Below are 15,692 nucleotides of genomic sequence, written 5' to 3' on the forward strand. Positions count from 1 at the left end.
CCCATTCCCACTGGCTGTTCACAATAGGCCTCAAAGGGGGCGCGGGCTAGTGTGTGTGCATCCTCTGTGACGTGGGGTATGCTTTCCTAGTAAAGCAGCCCACTGACCTTCGCCGCTTGGCGACACGTGGCTAGTAGACAGGAGGGCCGCTGGTCTGCCTCATCGGACGTGAGACCCAGGCCCCATGCAGCAAGGTACTGGTTGGTGTGTTCAGGCTATCAGCGGTACCCAGCGTTTGATGGGCTTTCGTCCCTCTGCCTCTCACCAGGGGTGTTGGTTTGGTTTCCTCAGGATGACGCCTATCGAGTCTGAACCCTGCCCCACGCTGTGAATGGTGCTAGGTGACCCGAAATATGTGGCAACCCCCGCCCCTTACGCTATGCATCAGTGTCCATTTATTCTTGTATGCCTGCTTTCCTGGCTCCTCGGTGTCCTACACCCGCCTGTGGTTAGTCAGCCAGTTTCTACTCAGCCGGGCTTGGCTGGGGGCTGGAATTGTATTTGACTGTCTAAAGCACAGGGTTCGCGTTAGAACTCCTCGTTGCATCTGTTGTATTCTTTGGCCAGAAACGACTTAGGCGCTGAACTGCCACTTTAGACACCTCAATCACAGACTCCGGCCCTGCCGGGCTGCACAAAACCCCCACTCCACTGCCACCAAATGTTGTAGGCGCCTCACGTCGCTTGGCTCCCTACAGTTTTGCTGTAAAATTTCCCTAGGCACCTGCTCCTGCCTGCGTTCGTGCTCACGCAGCCCCACGGTCGGTGTCCAGACACCGAGGGCACAGAGCGATGCATGAACCGGGGCGAAGAGAGGCATTCGTCCACCTACCTGGCGTGCAGGGCCAGTCTCGTTAGAGTGCGGAGTTCACCTGCTGGAGCGACCCCCACAGGAAAGCTCATTCAAAATGGCCAAAGGTGCGGGAGTGAGGCAGGACCTTGCTCAATTTTTAACCTACTCGTTACCTGGGGTGTGAGCGCCCTGCTTCCCTTCCCCCCTTGCCAAGGGGGAGAAAGGCTTTGTGGAGGGGGGGGGGGGTCTCAGGTGAGTAGGACATTTCCGATGTGGGCTCCCTCAGTCTCTCCTGGGGAAGTTGTTCCGCTGTAGCTAAATAATTAAGTCATGGGAGGATGGAGCCTGGTTCTCCCACCTGCCAGGTAACTGCACTAACCACCAGGCTACAGCGTCATTCTCCTGCTTGCTGGCGCTGGCTCAATGATTCGGTCATTATTTAGCCACAGTGGAACAGCTGCAAAAGAGACGGAGGGAGCCCCCCTCCAGCAGGATAGCCCATTTCTCAGTGGTCAGTACACTCGCCTGGAGGGCAGAGATCTAGTCAAATCCCTTCCCCCCGCAGGTGGTGGGCAGAGGGCAGGAGATGAGGGGGTGGGACTCAAACAAGTGGTCTTCTGCATTCTAGGTGAGTTCTCTAACCCCTGGACTCCTAAGCAGAGGGAGGCGCCTCCTTCCAGCTCAGGCTGCGGTCCGGTCTACACTACAGAAAACAACATCTCCCAGGGGGTGTGAAAAATCCACACTGCCTGAGTGACGTGGTTATACCAACCTAACCCCCCACCCGCCCCATGTGGACAGCGCTATGTCCGTGGGAGGGCTTCTCTGCTGCCATGGCTGCCTCTCGGGACGGTGGATTAACTATGCTGATGGGAGAGCGCTCCCCATTGGTGTACAGTAGCTGCATTAACGCACTACAGTGTCACAGTCAATGCAACGTTTTACGTGTAGACTGGCACCAAACTGGGCAGGACGAGGCTGAGAACAAACCCGTTGCTTTGGCATCTCCCGTTGGCTGACGTAGGCAGGGAACTAGTGGCTTCTGCGCATCCCTTTCTGAGGCACCTATCCCCCTCCTCCAGTGTGCAGGGAGCCTAGGCACCACACTCAGGCTTTGTGCAGTTCAAGGTGCCTTAAAGGTGGCCAGAGGGGGATGCTCAGCATCACCACACCTAAGCGACTTTGTGAATCAAGCTGTGTGCCTAAAGCTCATTGACAGTCAATGGGATTTAGACACCTACATCAAATCACTTAGTCACTTTTGAACATTTTATTTTGTCTAAATGAGTGTCTGGCATAACTTGTTCTTTATAACTCTGTGCGTCAATAAAATGCATCTAGCCTGCACTGCATTGATGACAATAAAAATGAGAACTGTAGCTTATCTTCCGGGGTGTGTGTGTGTGTGTGTGTGTGTGTGTGTGTGTGTGTAAAAACTTCACAGCAAAATAGTTACTTATGGAGCAGCCTTTGCCAGAACATTTCCCTCCTTTTGATACCGTGGTACCACAGTCATAGGCGTGCACAGGGAGTGTGCCCAGGCAGCTCGAGATACCCACCGAAAATAAGTACGCCGGCACTTTTGCCGGTGGCGGGGAATGACATACCCGGAGATGCGAGCTGCTGCCGAAAATAAGAACGCCGGCAGTTTTTTCGGCGGCAGGGAGGACTTGCGCGCGATGCAAGTTGCCGCCGCACATAAGGACGTTTTTCCGGCTGTGGGTAAGACACAGGTGAAATTCCCTAGGTAATGTGTGCACACCCTAACGAAGTGTGCTGCGCACGCTTATGACCACAGTTGCGTCCTCTCAGTCTTCTGCTTCTTCCAGGACTATGTAATTGCTCATAGAAGATAGTGTCCCACATGCCACATAATTAACAAACATAAAAGACAGCTGACAAGCATACTTTGATATTCAGTTTATTAAAAGACACTCTGTGATTGCAAAGCTCAGGTACACACAACTTCTATACACAAGCTGTTCTGTTTGATTTGAACTAGGCAACTACAGTGAGGCCTCAGATGAAATGTGTTGTGTTAATTCTAGATACACAGCTAAGTACGAAGGACTGCATCGAAGTCCAGAAACACAAAAGTAAAAAGCTGGCTGTATCGCCCCGTCTGATTATGGCTAAGTTTACATTTCAACATATTACACTACACATTTAACAAGACAAGAATAGAAAATCTACACTATATGCAATGTGGCTGTGTTAACTTTTATTTTGGAACTTTAATGATGAGCAGCACAGGAGAAAATGAAAACTTGTCTTCCCCCCTCCAACTTTTCTTAAGCGTAAAGAAGGCCTGAATGGTATGTCAAATGTTTTTCCTGCTTGCATAATGTTTTTTGCATTATAAATGAAGAGCTTGTGTACCCTGGCTGACTCTGGCAACTAAAGGGCTAGTGACAATAGTGCATCCGAAGAGATAAAAGCTGAGTAATAGAATGGATTTTTATATGCAGCCTATTAAATAGGTGTCTAAAATATCAAACTCCAAAGCTCAGTGAACATTTGGGTAAAAACCGTGTTTCAGAATCAACCTCCACCTCTTTTCACTGTTCAGCTGAGGTGTCAAAGCGCCTTTGAACACCTCCACAAAGTCCTCCACCACCATGGATGACTAGATTCCATACTTCTGATTTTTTTTTTAAAGTTGAAAACAAACAGTCGTTGATTGTATAAAGGCTTGAGACATTTACTGCCTTTTCATTTCCTAGTCCTTACACACTTGTAAATTCCCAGCAGTGTGACATGAGCATCTCCAGACTGGAATCTGTCCACCTCACATGACCAGGATCTGATTTTCATCATTGCTGACAAGAGGCAATGCTAAACATGGCTTATATGAAAATGTAGCTCAGAACAAACTGGTAGACCCACATCACTGCAGAAACAATCGTTAGAAGAGTTACACTTGGCTCATTATTATCAGCAATGGGCAATTTTTCTAGCACAGAACTGGCTGTAGAATATGGAGATGACGCATTTAAAGAGGAACTGACAAGCTCTGGACAAGAGAGCACGTTTTACTGCACCAGAGTGATGAAGAACATCTTTAAAGATGTTCATTCTACACAACTTATATGATGTCCCTGGCACAACGAAAATTACTGTCCATCCTATGTAACAGAAAACATCAAAACATCCTAAGACGTTACTTCTGTCCCATAGCACTTGCTGGACAACCATCCACATTTGGACAACGTAATATACTAAAGGCAAAGTTTTCATATGAATCTCAACCCAGCCTTTAAATTTATGCATGCAATTAATAGCAACTGAAACAACAAATTCTGGTACATGCCTTTTCCCAGACTGTCGACTGTAATGGTCTATTTTCAGCTTTCTTACCCTACAGGTCAAGTTGCACAGCAAGTCTATAGCAGAGTTGGAAACAGAACTATGGCTGACTATCTTCTGCGCTAACCACAAGGTTGACATTGCTTGTGCAGTAGGAGGAACTCCTCCTTTTGAGACCTTATTCATGACACCAATTTAAAAAGAACAGAATTTTTATTTTTCTAATTACTGATTTTAATCGAAACTATTGATATCGACATCAAAGAACACTACGCTGTCAAATACCAGTGAACTAATTTACAGGTCCCTTGAATTCCTTGGAAATGACAGGGTAAAACATCAAAAACGGTAGACTGGGCAACAGAAAGAGTCACCTCAGTAAAGACATTGGAGCTGAATGAATCATCATCAAGTGCACTACAAAATCTAAAAGCTAAGTACACAATCAACTTACTTATAAACTATATTAAACTAGAGTCGACAATTTTTCTCTCAGTTGAACTATATTTCTAAGGAGTTCAACACTAGAGAAAAACTCTATTTTCTAGAGAGTATTTCCAAAGTTTATTGTTTCTGCACAAAGAAGAACCAGAATGTTCCACTCCCACAATTCTGACCTCAGGGGCTACCTGAAGGTTTATATTTTATGAACAAATGACAGTAAACAGTTTGATGAAAAAGAGTAATCGCCTGGCGTGCAGGATGTTCCTCCTGCCAACCTCCTTGGCTATAGCAGTCGTAAAGGTGCTCTATTGAAAACAAAAGATCAGTATTGGACAATCTACTTATCTACAGGATAAGAAACCCTTAGAAACATGTCAAATTAGGTCTGAATGCTGCAGTGAGAGATACAAGCTGCTCTCTCCCTTATCTAAGATACAAAACATTTTTTTTCCTCTTCACTATACTCTATTATATACTCTGGGTAAATCTGATGCTTCTCAAAGATGACAAAAATGGAAGGATCCACCACTTTGTCCACACAGCTGTCGTAAAAGGTGAGTATATTAGCAGATCTGTGTGGGGGACGAACGTAGTCTGGGCGTCCTCCAACAAAGTCTCCAACGAGCACTCGAGCCACAAACATAGTCTTCCCTTTTGCAAGAGATTGACAATAACTGTGGGCATACTTCGCGTCTCTGGCAAAGTAACTTCCTAGGAATGACAAAGAAGGCACTGTAAGGATACTGGAGGTGCATGCTGCACTTTATACATCAGGCACAAAGGAGTTAGCACAGCACCATAATTAGGCTGTATTTGACTCAAGTTTCAACAAGTGAACTTTTTTATGTCTATTGGCACCCAAGTATGCACAGTGGAGATTTAACACCAGACAGCTAAAGGATTTTGCCTTACAACTCCCATTACTTTCAAGAGGGAAAAAAAGAGCAGACTGGGTTACGAAGGAGTGAGATAGAAAGGGAGAGTAAAGAAAAATAGCATCGGAAGAGGACGACATTAGATCACTAGGTACAGCACAAGGGAAAAAATTAACGTTAAGAGCTGAAGGGAAAAAGCCAGCATTGAGGGGAGGAAGTGGAAGAGACCTCTTGTCTTGATCTGAGAGAATTACCATCTTCCGCAACTCCCCTCCTGCTGAGGTGAAGGAGGTGAGAGGCTGGCAGGTTTCCCTCCACTTCCTAGGAATCAAAACATGACGCCCCCAATATAACAATTATTTCTGAGTCCCCAATTTAATTCTCTCAATCCCCCATCAAATTCTCAACCCATGCAAACCAATTTCTTTCCAACCTGAAAGAAAATCAGAGCGTCCCTCCTATCCTGTCCCCCGGGCACGAGAAAACAATCACCACAACTTTTAAACACCAATTTCCACTGTGACGTCATCACTGGGTACTGTAAAGAAAGTCTGTGATCTCATGTACACAGTCACTTCCTCCTCACCTTTTCCATAGCTTGTTCCATGGACCCCACAGATTCTCCAGTCAAAATTCTGATTGCAGATGGCTTCCAAAAGGGAACTGTTGGTTCCATGGAACAGGAGCCTCTCATCTACATTTTTCCCATCATTTTTCTTCTTCATCTGCTCTTTTTGCCTGATGTGAAAAATACATTTAAAGATACACACACACACAATGATATGGATGAGATTTCCAGCCATCTTCTGCATTCCGCTGGCAGTCAGATTAGCACTGCTAGTCTGAGAATGGCAGCAAAAATTACTTGGAAGATGGAAAAGAGAAAGTACATTTAAAAGTATGAACATTTATGTTGTCAAATCTCAGCTGGATTTTAAGAAATTATTTTGCTATGCAGGTCAGCAACACTGTATCCTTCAGGAAGGGCTCAAAAGTGACGGGGAACAAAGGCACTGGGTTCTCGCCTCCCTGCATTTTATAAAAATCTGAAAGGGAATATGCAGAAAGCTACCAGACAAATGGATTAAGAGTAGTTTTGAGGTTTTATTAAATGCTGCTAGTTGTTTTCAACGTCCGTTCTGTTAAACCAAACCAGTCCCAGTAAACTCTCTTTTGCTGCTTCGCAATTTTTATTATTGCTTGTTCAGACGATTAGCTCCATCACTGCCAACCCGAAATCGTTTTTGAGGGGAAAATATTCTCTGCCCGTCGAGGTCGGTTCTTATGTGCTCTCCCCAACCCTGTCTGCCACCGCGTCAAAGTGCTCTGACGAAACGTCTCTGCTGCTGTTCTTAACTGGCCAGCTGTGCTTAGACAATTACAACCCAAAAGGAACTACAGCACATCAGTCATAAATCACCCACGCCACAGGGATTGTAGCTCAATGTAGTTTGGCTGTTTTACACCAGGCGCCCCTAAAATGCCGTCAGGGACTTATCCCTGAGAGAGGAGTGTGTGAGACGTTGTAAAACAGCCACTGACAGAGACACTCCTGCTCCACCACAGCAGACACTAGGGAACACACTCTCCTTTTGAACCTGTGCAAGCAGCGAAGGCTCTGCTGTCGGAGCAGTTCAATATGCAGCATGCACACATGCACTTCACCCCAAGTCGGTGTGCCAGTCCATCGGTTAATTTCCATGGCGTAGCTGAATCAGCTGTTTTGCTGTAAGGGGAACGTTAAGTTTTCCAGCTGGGGGCTGGAAAGCTCAGCAGCACCCTCCCATCGTCAAACAACAGCTCGTTAGCCACCAGACGGGCCGAGAGGTTCCTCTAAGTAACAGAGCGAAGCGAGTCTGAGCATCTCACTAGGTAACCTCCAGACTTACCTCCGTTCACCAGCATGTCCGCCCCAAAGCCGGCCTGGAAAGTTATGAAAAGCACGCCCCTGGTTACTGTAACCACAGTGTAAGGTAACAACATAGATACACACCACTGAAAGACTTGCCACAGGGATGGGTTCTGGATCCTCCTCATTCTCTGGATGACATAATTGTTCATTGTCTTTTTAAACAGGCTCTCGATTGCAATGTATTCAGAGGATGTTTTAAAGATCTCCACTGCCTAGAAAACACCAAACCACAGCCAGAGGTTACAGAAAGTTTCAACTGTCTCTTCGGTGCAGGGGTGACCACGCTCTGAGAGGCAGAGCCAGTGAGAGCAAAGGTGAATCTTTGAGTGTATTCAGTGCTTGAAATCCCATTCATTAACAGAGCAGGAATAGAACAGAGAGTTGCTGTGTGAGCTCCCCATTCTGTTCTGTGCAGTGTACCTCTCTTGGGAAGGACCTCTCAGCTGAAGGAGAGGCGAATTCTAGTGTTCCTGTATGTTCTGTACTGTATCTGCTGAGGTGGTGATCTGTCAACTATAAACTAGGCTGAGACGACCAACTCCTATAATGCAGGGCTACCAGACAGACATCAGCTGGTAACAGTTTTTCAGTCACTGCTGCCCTGGGCAAATGTGAATCAAAAGACTTGAAGTGAAAGGCTCCATTTCTGACGTGTCAATGGTGCACCTTAAAACAGGGAGCAGTGGCTGTTCTGGGAGGCAATGTGAAAGCAGCAGCCCTGTCGGCTCTGTCATAATCAGAAATGAAAACTCAAACACGTCGGTGATTTTGTGAGTTGACTGAATAGGATTTAGAAGTAGCGTAATCAGATCTGTATCCTATTTACTAGAAACTTATACATTAGACAACCTCTGAATGGACAAATCTTTTAAACCAGCCAATGCTATTTTAGAATGAACCAAGTTGCAGTGGCAAGAATTATTTCTTTAGACTTATTAAAATGTCTTTGCAAGTGTGAAAAGTGCAACTCAAGTTTCCTTTATGCAAAAAATCCCACTTTACACAGCCACTTCACAATATAACCCATCAAGATCACAAAAAGAACGCTTAGCGAATTAGAACGTCCCATACGGTGAGCCCATTGTACTTCACAGCACAGCAGATCCATATTTTGTGACAAGAGAACTGCTGAACTGTGCAGCAGTGTGAATTACGTCCCTGTATTCTGGCACCATGCAACCGCAAATTATTCATTTTGTTCATGTATGAGAATACAGACTAACAGGAATCTCCAACTCTTCCTTAGCTTCAATGCCACCCAGAGAGCCTCTTTTCCCCTCCATCACACTGCCATCCAGGCTTTCCTGCATCTCCCCTGTTCATGCACCACTCGCTGCCTTGGGTGGTTCCCTTACCCAGTGCCCTGCCTTAGAAGTAAGAGAATGGATCTCTCAGTTGGGTCTGGATAACAGCAAAGACCAGGGATGCCTGGGAGAGAAACAGCTAAACATATGGAGTGGGGTCTGCACAGGACCTGAGGACTGGAGCTGCTGCAGCTGCTACAAGTTCCCCACCTCCTGGCCACACATGGCTGGAGGAGGGAAGGGGTGGTTGGCCCTGGATAATAGACTCATAGACTATAAGGTCAGAAGGGACCATTCTGATCATCTGGTCTAGTCTGACCTGCACAACGCAGGCCCCAGCACTTCACCCACCCACACCTGTAATAGACGCAGGCCCCAGCACTTCACCCACCCACACCTGTAATAGACCCAGCCTAAGACTGAGTTACTGAAGTCCTCAAATCATGATTAAAAGACTTCAAGGTACAGAGACTCCTGGCACAGCTGGGCTAAGAGCTGCTGGCACTGCCTGCTAGCTGTGTACCTGCTTCTCCCTCTACTCCCCCATCTCTTCACACACACACACACACGTCACTTGCCAGGAAACACTGTAAGTGGTCTCAGGAAAGTGTTACGATCTTACAGAAAATGTCTGAGTGCCGAATTCTAACTCGCCCATATCCAGAAAAAACAAAACACTTTGACTGCCAAGCAGCAGAGACACTGGTTCTCATATGGCCTGGATTTTCACTGGAGTGATTCAACCTACTAATAAAAACCAAAAACCCCCCAAAACATCCAGAAAATCACAGGCGCCGCGGCAGACCACCACCACATCTAAAATGACAGGCTGGCATTTTCTGTGGTATCGTAACAACTTTGCACTCGTAAGCATTACTATCCCCGTATGAGAGATGGGAGTAACCGAGGCAGAGAAGTTAAGCAACTTGCCCAAAGTCACCAATCAGGGGCAGAGCTAGATCTTCTGACTCCCAGCAGCCCTTTCACCTTCTTGTAGCACAGTGACTTTGGCCTGGCACAACAGGACTCCACACACACAACAGACAGACAGAATGGAGACAAAGCCCCTGAGATGAAGAAGAGAGAAGTGAGAGATCCAAAGACCTCTTGATGCCAACAGGCAGAGGACACAGAGATACATAAGGTTACAGGGATCCCCTGAGTTCACCAAAAGGTGTCATATAAGGTCTCTACTGAAAGCATGTGTCACATTGGTCATCACACTCATTGTGAGATGTATGTACAGAAAGTGTGAGGAGTTATGTGTATATACACTGAAAGTTACATTCTTAAACCTTGTAATGAAAGGCAGGTCACTCGGAGGTAGCATGCATTGAGACAGATTTCTCCAGACAGGAGGTGGGAGACATTTATCATCCTGGTTGACCAGTGTGTACCTTACAATGGAAGTCTATTTGCATATTAAGTCAAATGCTAACAAACAGCTTGCCAGTGCTGCAGGAAAAAGCAAAGCCAGCAGCAGGGATTGTCCTGTTTACAAGTAAAGACAATGAATTTTTGGGGTACGACTGGGAGTATGGATGCATACCCGGCCTCCTTCAGTCGGGAAAGACAAGCTGCCAGTGGGCTTGATCTGATGAAAGGAGGAACTGAGTCACCCTGGATGAAAATGCTGTGGAAAGGATTTGGGGTAAGTCATGCCGTGGGACACAGGGAGTTAAGTTTAGGCGTTAGCAAGCGTGTTATGGTTTTGTTTTTGTTTTATATGTAACCATTTGTTTCCATTATTCTTTCTTACTATCATTTGAATCTCTGTTCTTTGATGATAGATCTATTTATAGTGAAAAGAAGAACAAGTTTAAGTGCTGTGAGATAAGCGGCATGACGATCCTTAGTTAAAACTGATCAGACGTGTGCACTGTTCCTTTAGGAGTCAGGAATGGGAGAGTTCAGAGGGTCAGGGGCCGGGCACTCAAGGGAGGGATGCTCAGAGGATTCAAAGGTTGGTGTGTGCTTATCACTAACCTGTACAGAGAGACTGTGTCTTGGAAAGCCTCATGCTGCCAGCGTCTGGTGGATTCAGGGAGCTGATCCACAGCAGGCATGGGCAAGGCTGTCTCAGGCTAAGGGCAGGTGGTATTAAGGTGCTTCACAACCGTGGGAAGCATCACAAAGTGCTCTGACCCTAACATCTACTTCCAGATTTACAGGTTCTTGTTTAAAAGCATAGCATGCTAGAATACAAACTATACATATTGCAGTCAGACATTTTAAGACAACATCACAATTCACTGTTTGCCATTCATATCTTTCAACTACCAATTCCATTTTGTCGCCATTACACAAAGTAAAAAAAAAAAAGATGGAGGAGATTCACAACCCCTGATTTACTAATCCTAACAAGCTATCAAATACAGATGCTATACATATAAACCTTTATCTTGCATAGGCGTTTTCGGGTCTCAAAATGCTTTGCAGAATAAACACTGCAATCTCCAACATTATGTATAGGGAAGGAGGAAGAAAATAGAGGCCCTTCCACTAAACAGGGGAGACTTTTTATTTATTTTTTTACGTCTCTCGTAAGTGACCCTTTCCAGTGTAGCTATATTTGCCAGAACAATTTGCAATGCCAAAGTCTGAAGCACAGGAAACTCATGAAGTCTGAGGTGTCAGATGTTGTGAAGGCCACCCCGGAGACATGCAGACGCCCAGCCAGTAAAGAAACAGTGAAAGAGGAGGGTTACTGACTGTGAAAGAAAAGCTGTATGGGCCGAGAGGTAACCATCAAGCTCAGATCAATCACGCTTCTATCTGGACTCGATTTTAAGGGTTGATTATACTTTGCACTTATTTAACATCCTTAAAGCGTCAACTTAGACGAGGTACTTGACTAAGAGTCAAGCAAGGTTCTTTTTAATCTCTCACCTGACTAACACCACCAGTCTAATCTGCCAGTCAAATTCTGTGTGCAGTTAAGCCTGTGCAACCCCATTGTCTCCAGTGAGGTCAGCACAGGTGTACCTGGTTGGAATTAGGCTGTGATTTTAAAAGGAAAATAAAGATGGAATTAGGCACCCAAATCCCACTGGAATTTAAAGGGAACGGGGCACCTAACTGCCTTCGGCTGCTTTGAAAATCCCAGCCTTTGTTAACAATTCTGTTGATAACACAGGAGGAGGAATTTCCTAATTCCCTCTAAGCTGCAGTGGCAGGGATAACAGGAGCAAAGACTTATTTTTGTCACTGATTTCAGCTTTACCGCAGGCCAAATTCAGATTCCCTTCCTTGCATTGAGTAGCACCTTACTCAACAGGCTATTCAAGGTAAACGAAACCACTCAACATGATACTCAACATAAGAGTATCAGATTCTGGTCCATGCAGCCTAAGGGACAGTTGGCAGAGAACAGGCATAGTCTGCTTCTAAACCACTCCCCGCGACAGCCTGGGCACATGGGGTGAAGAGCTGCAAGGAACATAAACGGCTGGAAAGCTCTGCTTTCTGCTGTCACCAGCTGGCAGAGTGCTCCAAAATTGCTCTTCATGCCTTGGAGCCTGGGATAGAGTAAAATCAGCCTGAGAATCAGGAATCTATAATCCGCTCCTTGATGCCCCCACTTACTCTGCGCCCATCAGGAAATCTGCACCCAAGTGACTTGGCCAACTTCACACAAGAAATTTGTGGCAGAGCTGGTAACAGAGTCTGCACTTAAACCTCTGCAACCCGATTGCCCGATTGTGGCATTTGCACAGGGTGGAATGTAGGCTGGAATTTTCAAAGCAAAGTAAAGGAGGAGCTACAAAACCACTGTGTACCCAAGTGCTTGACTCTTGTCCTGTCCCTTAGCCACATATCTATTAACTAGATGATTCCAGTATTCCTTTTGTTCTCTCTGTTGAAGCAACATGCAAATACTATCAAAACTGCTAGTAAAAACGCCTATACAGCCGACAGCTCTGCTCTTACTCGTTAGCTTTATTTCTTGGTGTATCTATGATGTAGATTTAGCACTTTGTTTTAATAGCTATGAAAACAGAGGGGCAAATATTTTACAAGCTCATGTGAGGAGAGCCAAAAGTACAAGTTTCACGATATGAGAACTATTTTCAATTAACTTTTATAATTAGCAACAATCTTTAATCTCTCCCGTTCACGGAAGACCTTGGCCCATGTGCAGATCTAACAAGGGTAGAAGATGTGCTGGTGCAGGATGTGGTTAATGGGATATGGCGATTTTCACTTCTAAGTCACCAGGCTAAACTTGATCTAGTAATGACCATCATTCAATAATCATCATTGGTGGCCTATGTGGCAAGAGTTGGTAATCTCAGTCCAGTTCCTATTGAATAGAATAGATGTGAACTGCAGGGTATGTCTACATTAAAATTAAAAACCAGGCTTAATTGTGGTGCCGATATTCAGGCTTTCGGACCTTCCCACCACACAGGGTCCTAGAGCCCAGGCTCCAGCCCAAGCCCAAACTTCACAGCCGTTAAAGAGTCCCTTAGCCCAAGCCCCATGAGCCCAAGTCAGCTGGTGTGGGCCAGCCGCAGGCGTCTCATTGCACGTAGACAGACTGTTAGAAAACCCACCAGCTCCGCTAGCACTCATATCGGCAGTCTGAGGCCTCTTTGGGCCAGATTTTTTTTAAAGGTATTGGTCACCGAAGGATGCAGATGAAATCTTTGTAACTATATTCCCAACTGACAAGGCTCGGTGCCTTTCCATTACTAGAACCTGTACAGGGACAGCCCAATCTGACTGGAGTGAAAAGGAGAAAGCACAAGTACCTTATACCCCATGTCAGGCATTGCCGATTTGTCCCAGTTTTTAGGATAGTTTTGATCTGGAGTAGCAGCTGCTGTTTGGCTGTTTGCAAACAAAAAGAAAACCAGGAATGAGTCTAGGATACTTCCACTCCTGTCCTGAATATTCTCCCAAACTGACAGGGTCCCTTTGGAATAAGCCTTTTTTGGTCACTTCTCCTATAAGAATTTGACAGCTCAGATTTAATCTGGCTACTTACTACAGATTGCCAATTAAGTATCATCATGTGACTCTCGGTCCCCAACAGGAATTATTCCTCTGTTTCTGGTGGGCAACATTTCTTGGGCCCTTCTACGCTTTTGTAAAAGACAAGTTCCTCCGTATCAACAGCCCCATCTCCTCTTACATCATGTACCACAGGAACAGACAGATTCCTACTCATGCAGCAGAGGCACTGTAGCATTGCATATTGACAGTGGCACTGCTGCAACCATCTGCAAATCAGCGGAGTTTGTTACACGCACCAAAGCATGCAATACTTTGAGGTGAACAAGTACGGTTACAGCTGCAGTACAACCAACCACTATGGCCGTCAGCAAACCAGAATTCAGATGAGAACCAAGAAACGTCCATACAGGGGCCTTTCGTTTTACGGTGAAAAAAACATAACAATTAATGCACTGTTGAGTACCCTTTCTTCATCTTCTTCACATCTTCGGCGGACACAAACTTTGGTCGTCTGCGGACTCTTCTTTTAGTTTGATAGAGGACATTTTTCTGGACCATTTCTTGAAAGAGAAAAAATATATATTTATAAATGTACATATATAAACACATACACACACAAACAATTTATACCCTATCTTTCCGGAACTCACATCTCACTTACACTCTTTAAAATTTACTCTTCTAGCATGGAAAACTTTCAAATCTGTCAGACAATTTACCTACCATTCCTGGGTTTACTATATACTTAAAGAAGGGCTCCCTCCCTCATCTCCTGTCTTCTTTTCCCATTTAAGGCTGCAGTGAAATCAACATGGACGGTTAGTCCTGTGCGACGCTTGACAACAGACTTTCTGTGCGCCCTGTGAGCCGCAGTAACCCTTCTGCAAAATGGGTCTCATCATAATAATAGGACTGGGGAAGGTTGTGAGAATTTAGAATAATTTTGTAAGTCATGGAGAACCCCGGATGGAGCTACAGAAGTTGTGATATTACGAAGTTGTGATATGAGAAGTATTCCCATCATAGACTTGTCAGAAGCTCAGAATTAAGGTTGCAGGATCTGGCAGAAGAAAAAGCTGCACGTAATGCTCTCATGCAAACAGAGGCATCTTAAAACAAAATAATAATAAATAATCATAGCAAAAAACCCCACCTGCTAGTCAAGTAGCATTTCTTTTTTGGTTAGATGAGCATTTCACAAGTTTACTCTAAAGGGAAAAGCTCTCTATAAAACCGTTTTTCCCTTCTCTTGTGCACATTACCATGCTTTCTTTGTCCAGTTCCTGCCTTGTTCCGTTAATTTGCCCACATACGTATTTACACCTTGTCCGCTTTAGAGATTGCAGATTTCTCTCCTCTTACTATATTCCACCCTGCACAGGTGGACTATTTTCCCCTCTCTTGAAGGCTAGCCAGCCAGCCCTATTACAGCGTTTTCCCTCTGTACGCTTCTCCCAGAAAAGCACTGCAATGTGGCATGTGACGGCTACTTGGCTAAATATAAACTATAATGCATTGTGCTCAATTTGAACTAAAGGGGTACAGTACCTTTAAAACTGATCTCATATTGTTGGGAACCAGCCTGAAATTGTACAGTGTCATCTGGATCTGCTAGAAATAAATTCTCCAAATCATCAGAAGTTAGTGCAGAAGCCTCATGCGGCCCATTCTATGAACGGAAGGGTGAAAATAAAAAAGTAATGGTTAAACCCTTTTGTTTGGAAGGACAAAAGACTGCACAACTGCCTTTTTCATTCATTAATAAATGTGAGCCATGAATTCTGACCTCTGTTAATAAAAAATTGTAGTGCTTACATGTCATTATATACAGGTAAGTAAAGTGAGCGATCCCTGGCCACATTTATATCAGGCATAACAGGGAAGGATGGAGAGTGGGAAAATACAGTGGGAGGGCTGGAGGTCAGTTCTGGAAGACTAACTGCGGAAGTGACTTTGAAGGAGGCACTCGGGGTCAGGAAGTTTGCTCTCGACATGTTCAGGCTGAATTTCCCCCATCTAACACAGGCTGAATTATTTTGAAAAGTTTTAGCAAAAAGAGCTCAGCCATTCTGGAAAATTAGACTAGGAGGAAAAAAAAA

At 45.1% G+C, this 15,692-nt stretch overlaps 1 protein-coding gene across 2 annotated transcripts in view; it reads right to left on the reverse strand.

The window, feature by feature from the left end:
- Nucleotides 1–2,700: 2,700 nt before the first annotated feature.
- The window catches only part of LOC137141841 (protein mono-ADP-ribosyltransferase PARP12-like), a 35,287-nt gene continuing 22,295 nt past the window's right edge, over nt 2,701–15,692 (reverse strand). For both annotated transcript variants that reach the window (XM_067530926.1, XM_067530925.1), the window contains 6 exons: nt 15,142–15,262; nt 14,057–14,153; nt 13,389–13,467; nt 7,412–7,542; nt 6,005–6,156; nt 2,701–5,254 (listed from right to left, as the gene is read on the reverse strand). In XM_067530926.1, the coding sequence (XP_067387027.1) occupies nt 4,971–5,254; nt 6,005–6,156; nt 7,412–7,542; nt 13,389–13,467; nt 14,057–14,153; nt 15,142–15,262 (864 nt within the window). In that variant the 3' untranslated portion in view covers nt 2,701–4,970. The remainder of the gene's footprint in view (nt 5,255–6,004; nt 6,157–7,411; nt 7,543–13,388; nt 13,468–14,056; nt 14,154–15,141; nt 15,263–15,692) is intronic.

This window comes from Emydura macquarii, unplaced genomic scaffold (assembly GCF_026122565.2).
Source record: "Emydura macquarii macquarii isolate MOO-44397 ecotype Brisbane River unplaced genomic scaffold, CSIRO-AGI_Emac_v2 contig_3122, whole genome shotgun sequence".
Lineage (NCBI taxonomy): Eukaryota > Metazoa > Chordata > Testudines > Chelidae > Emydura > Emydura macquarii.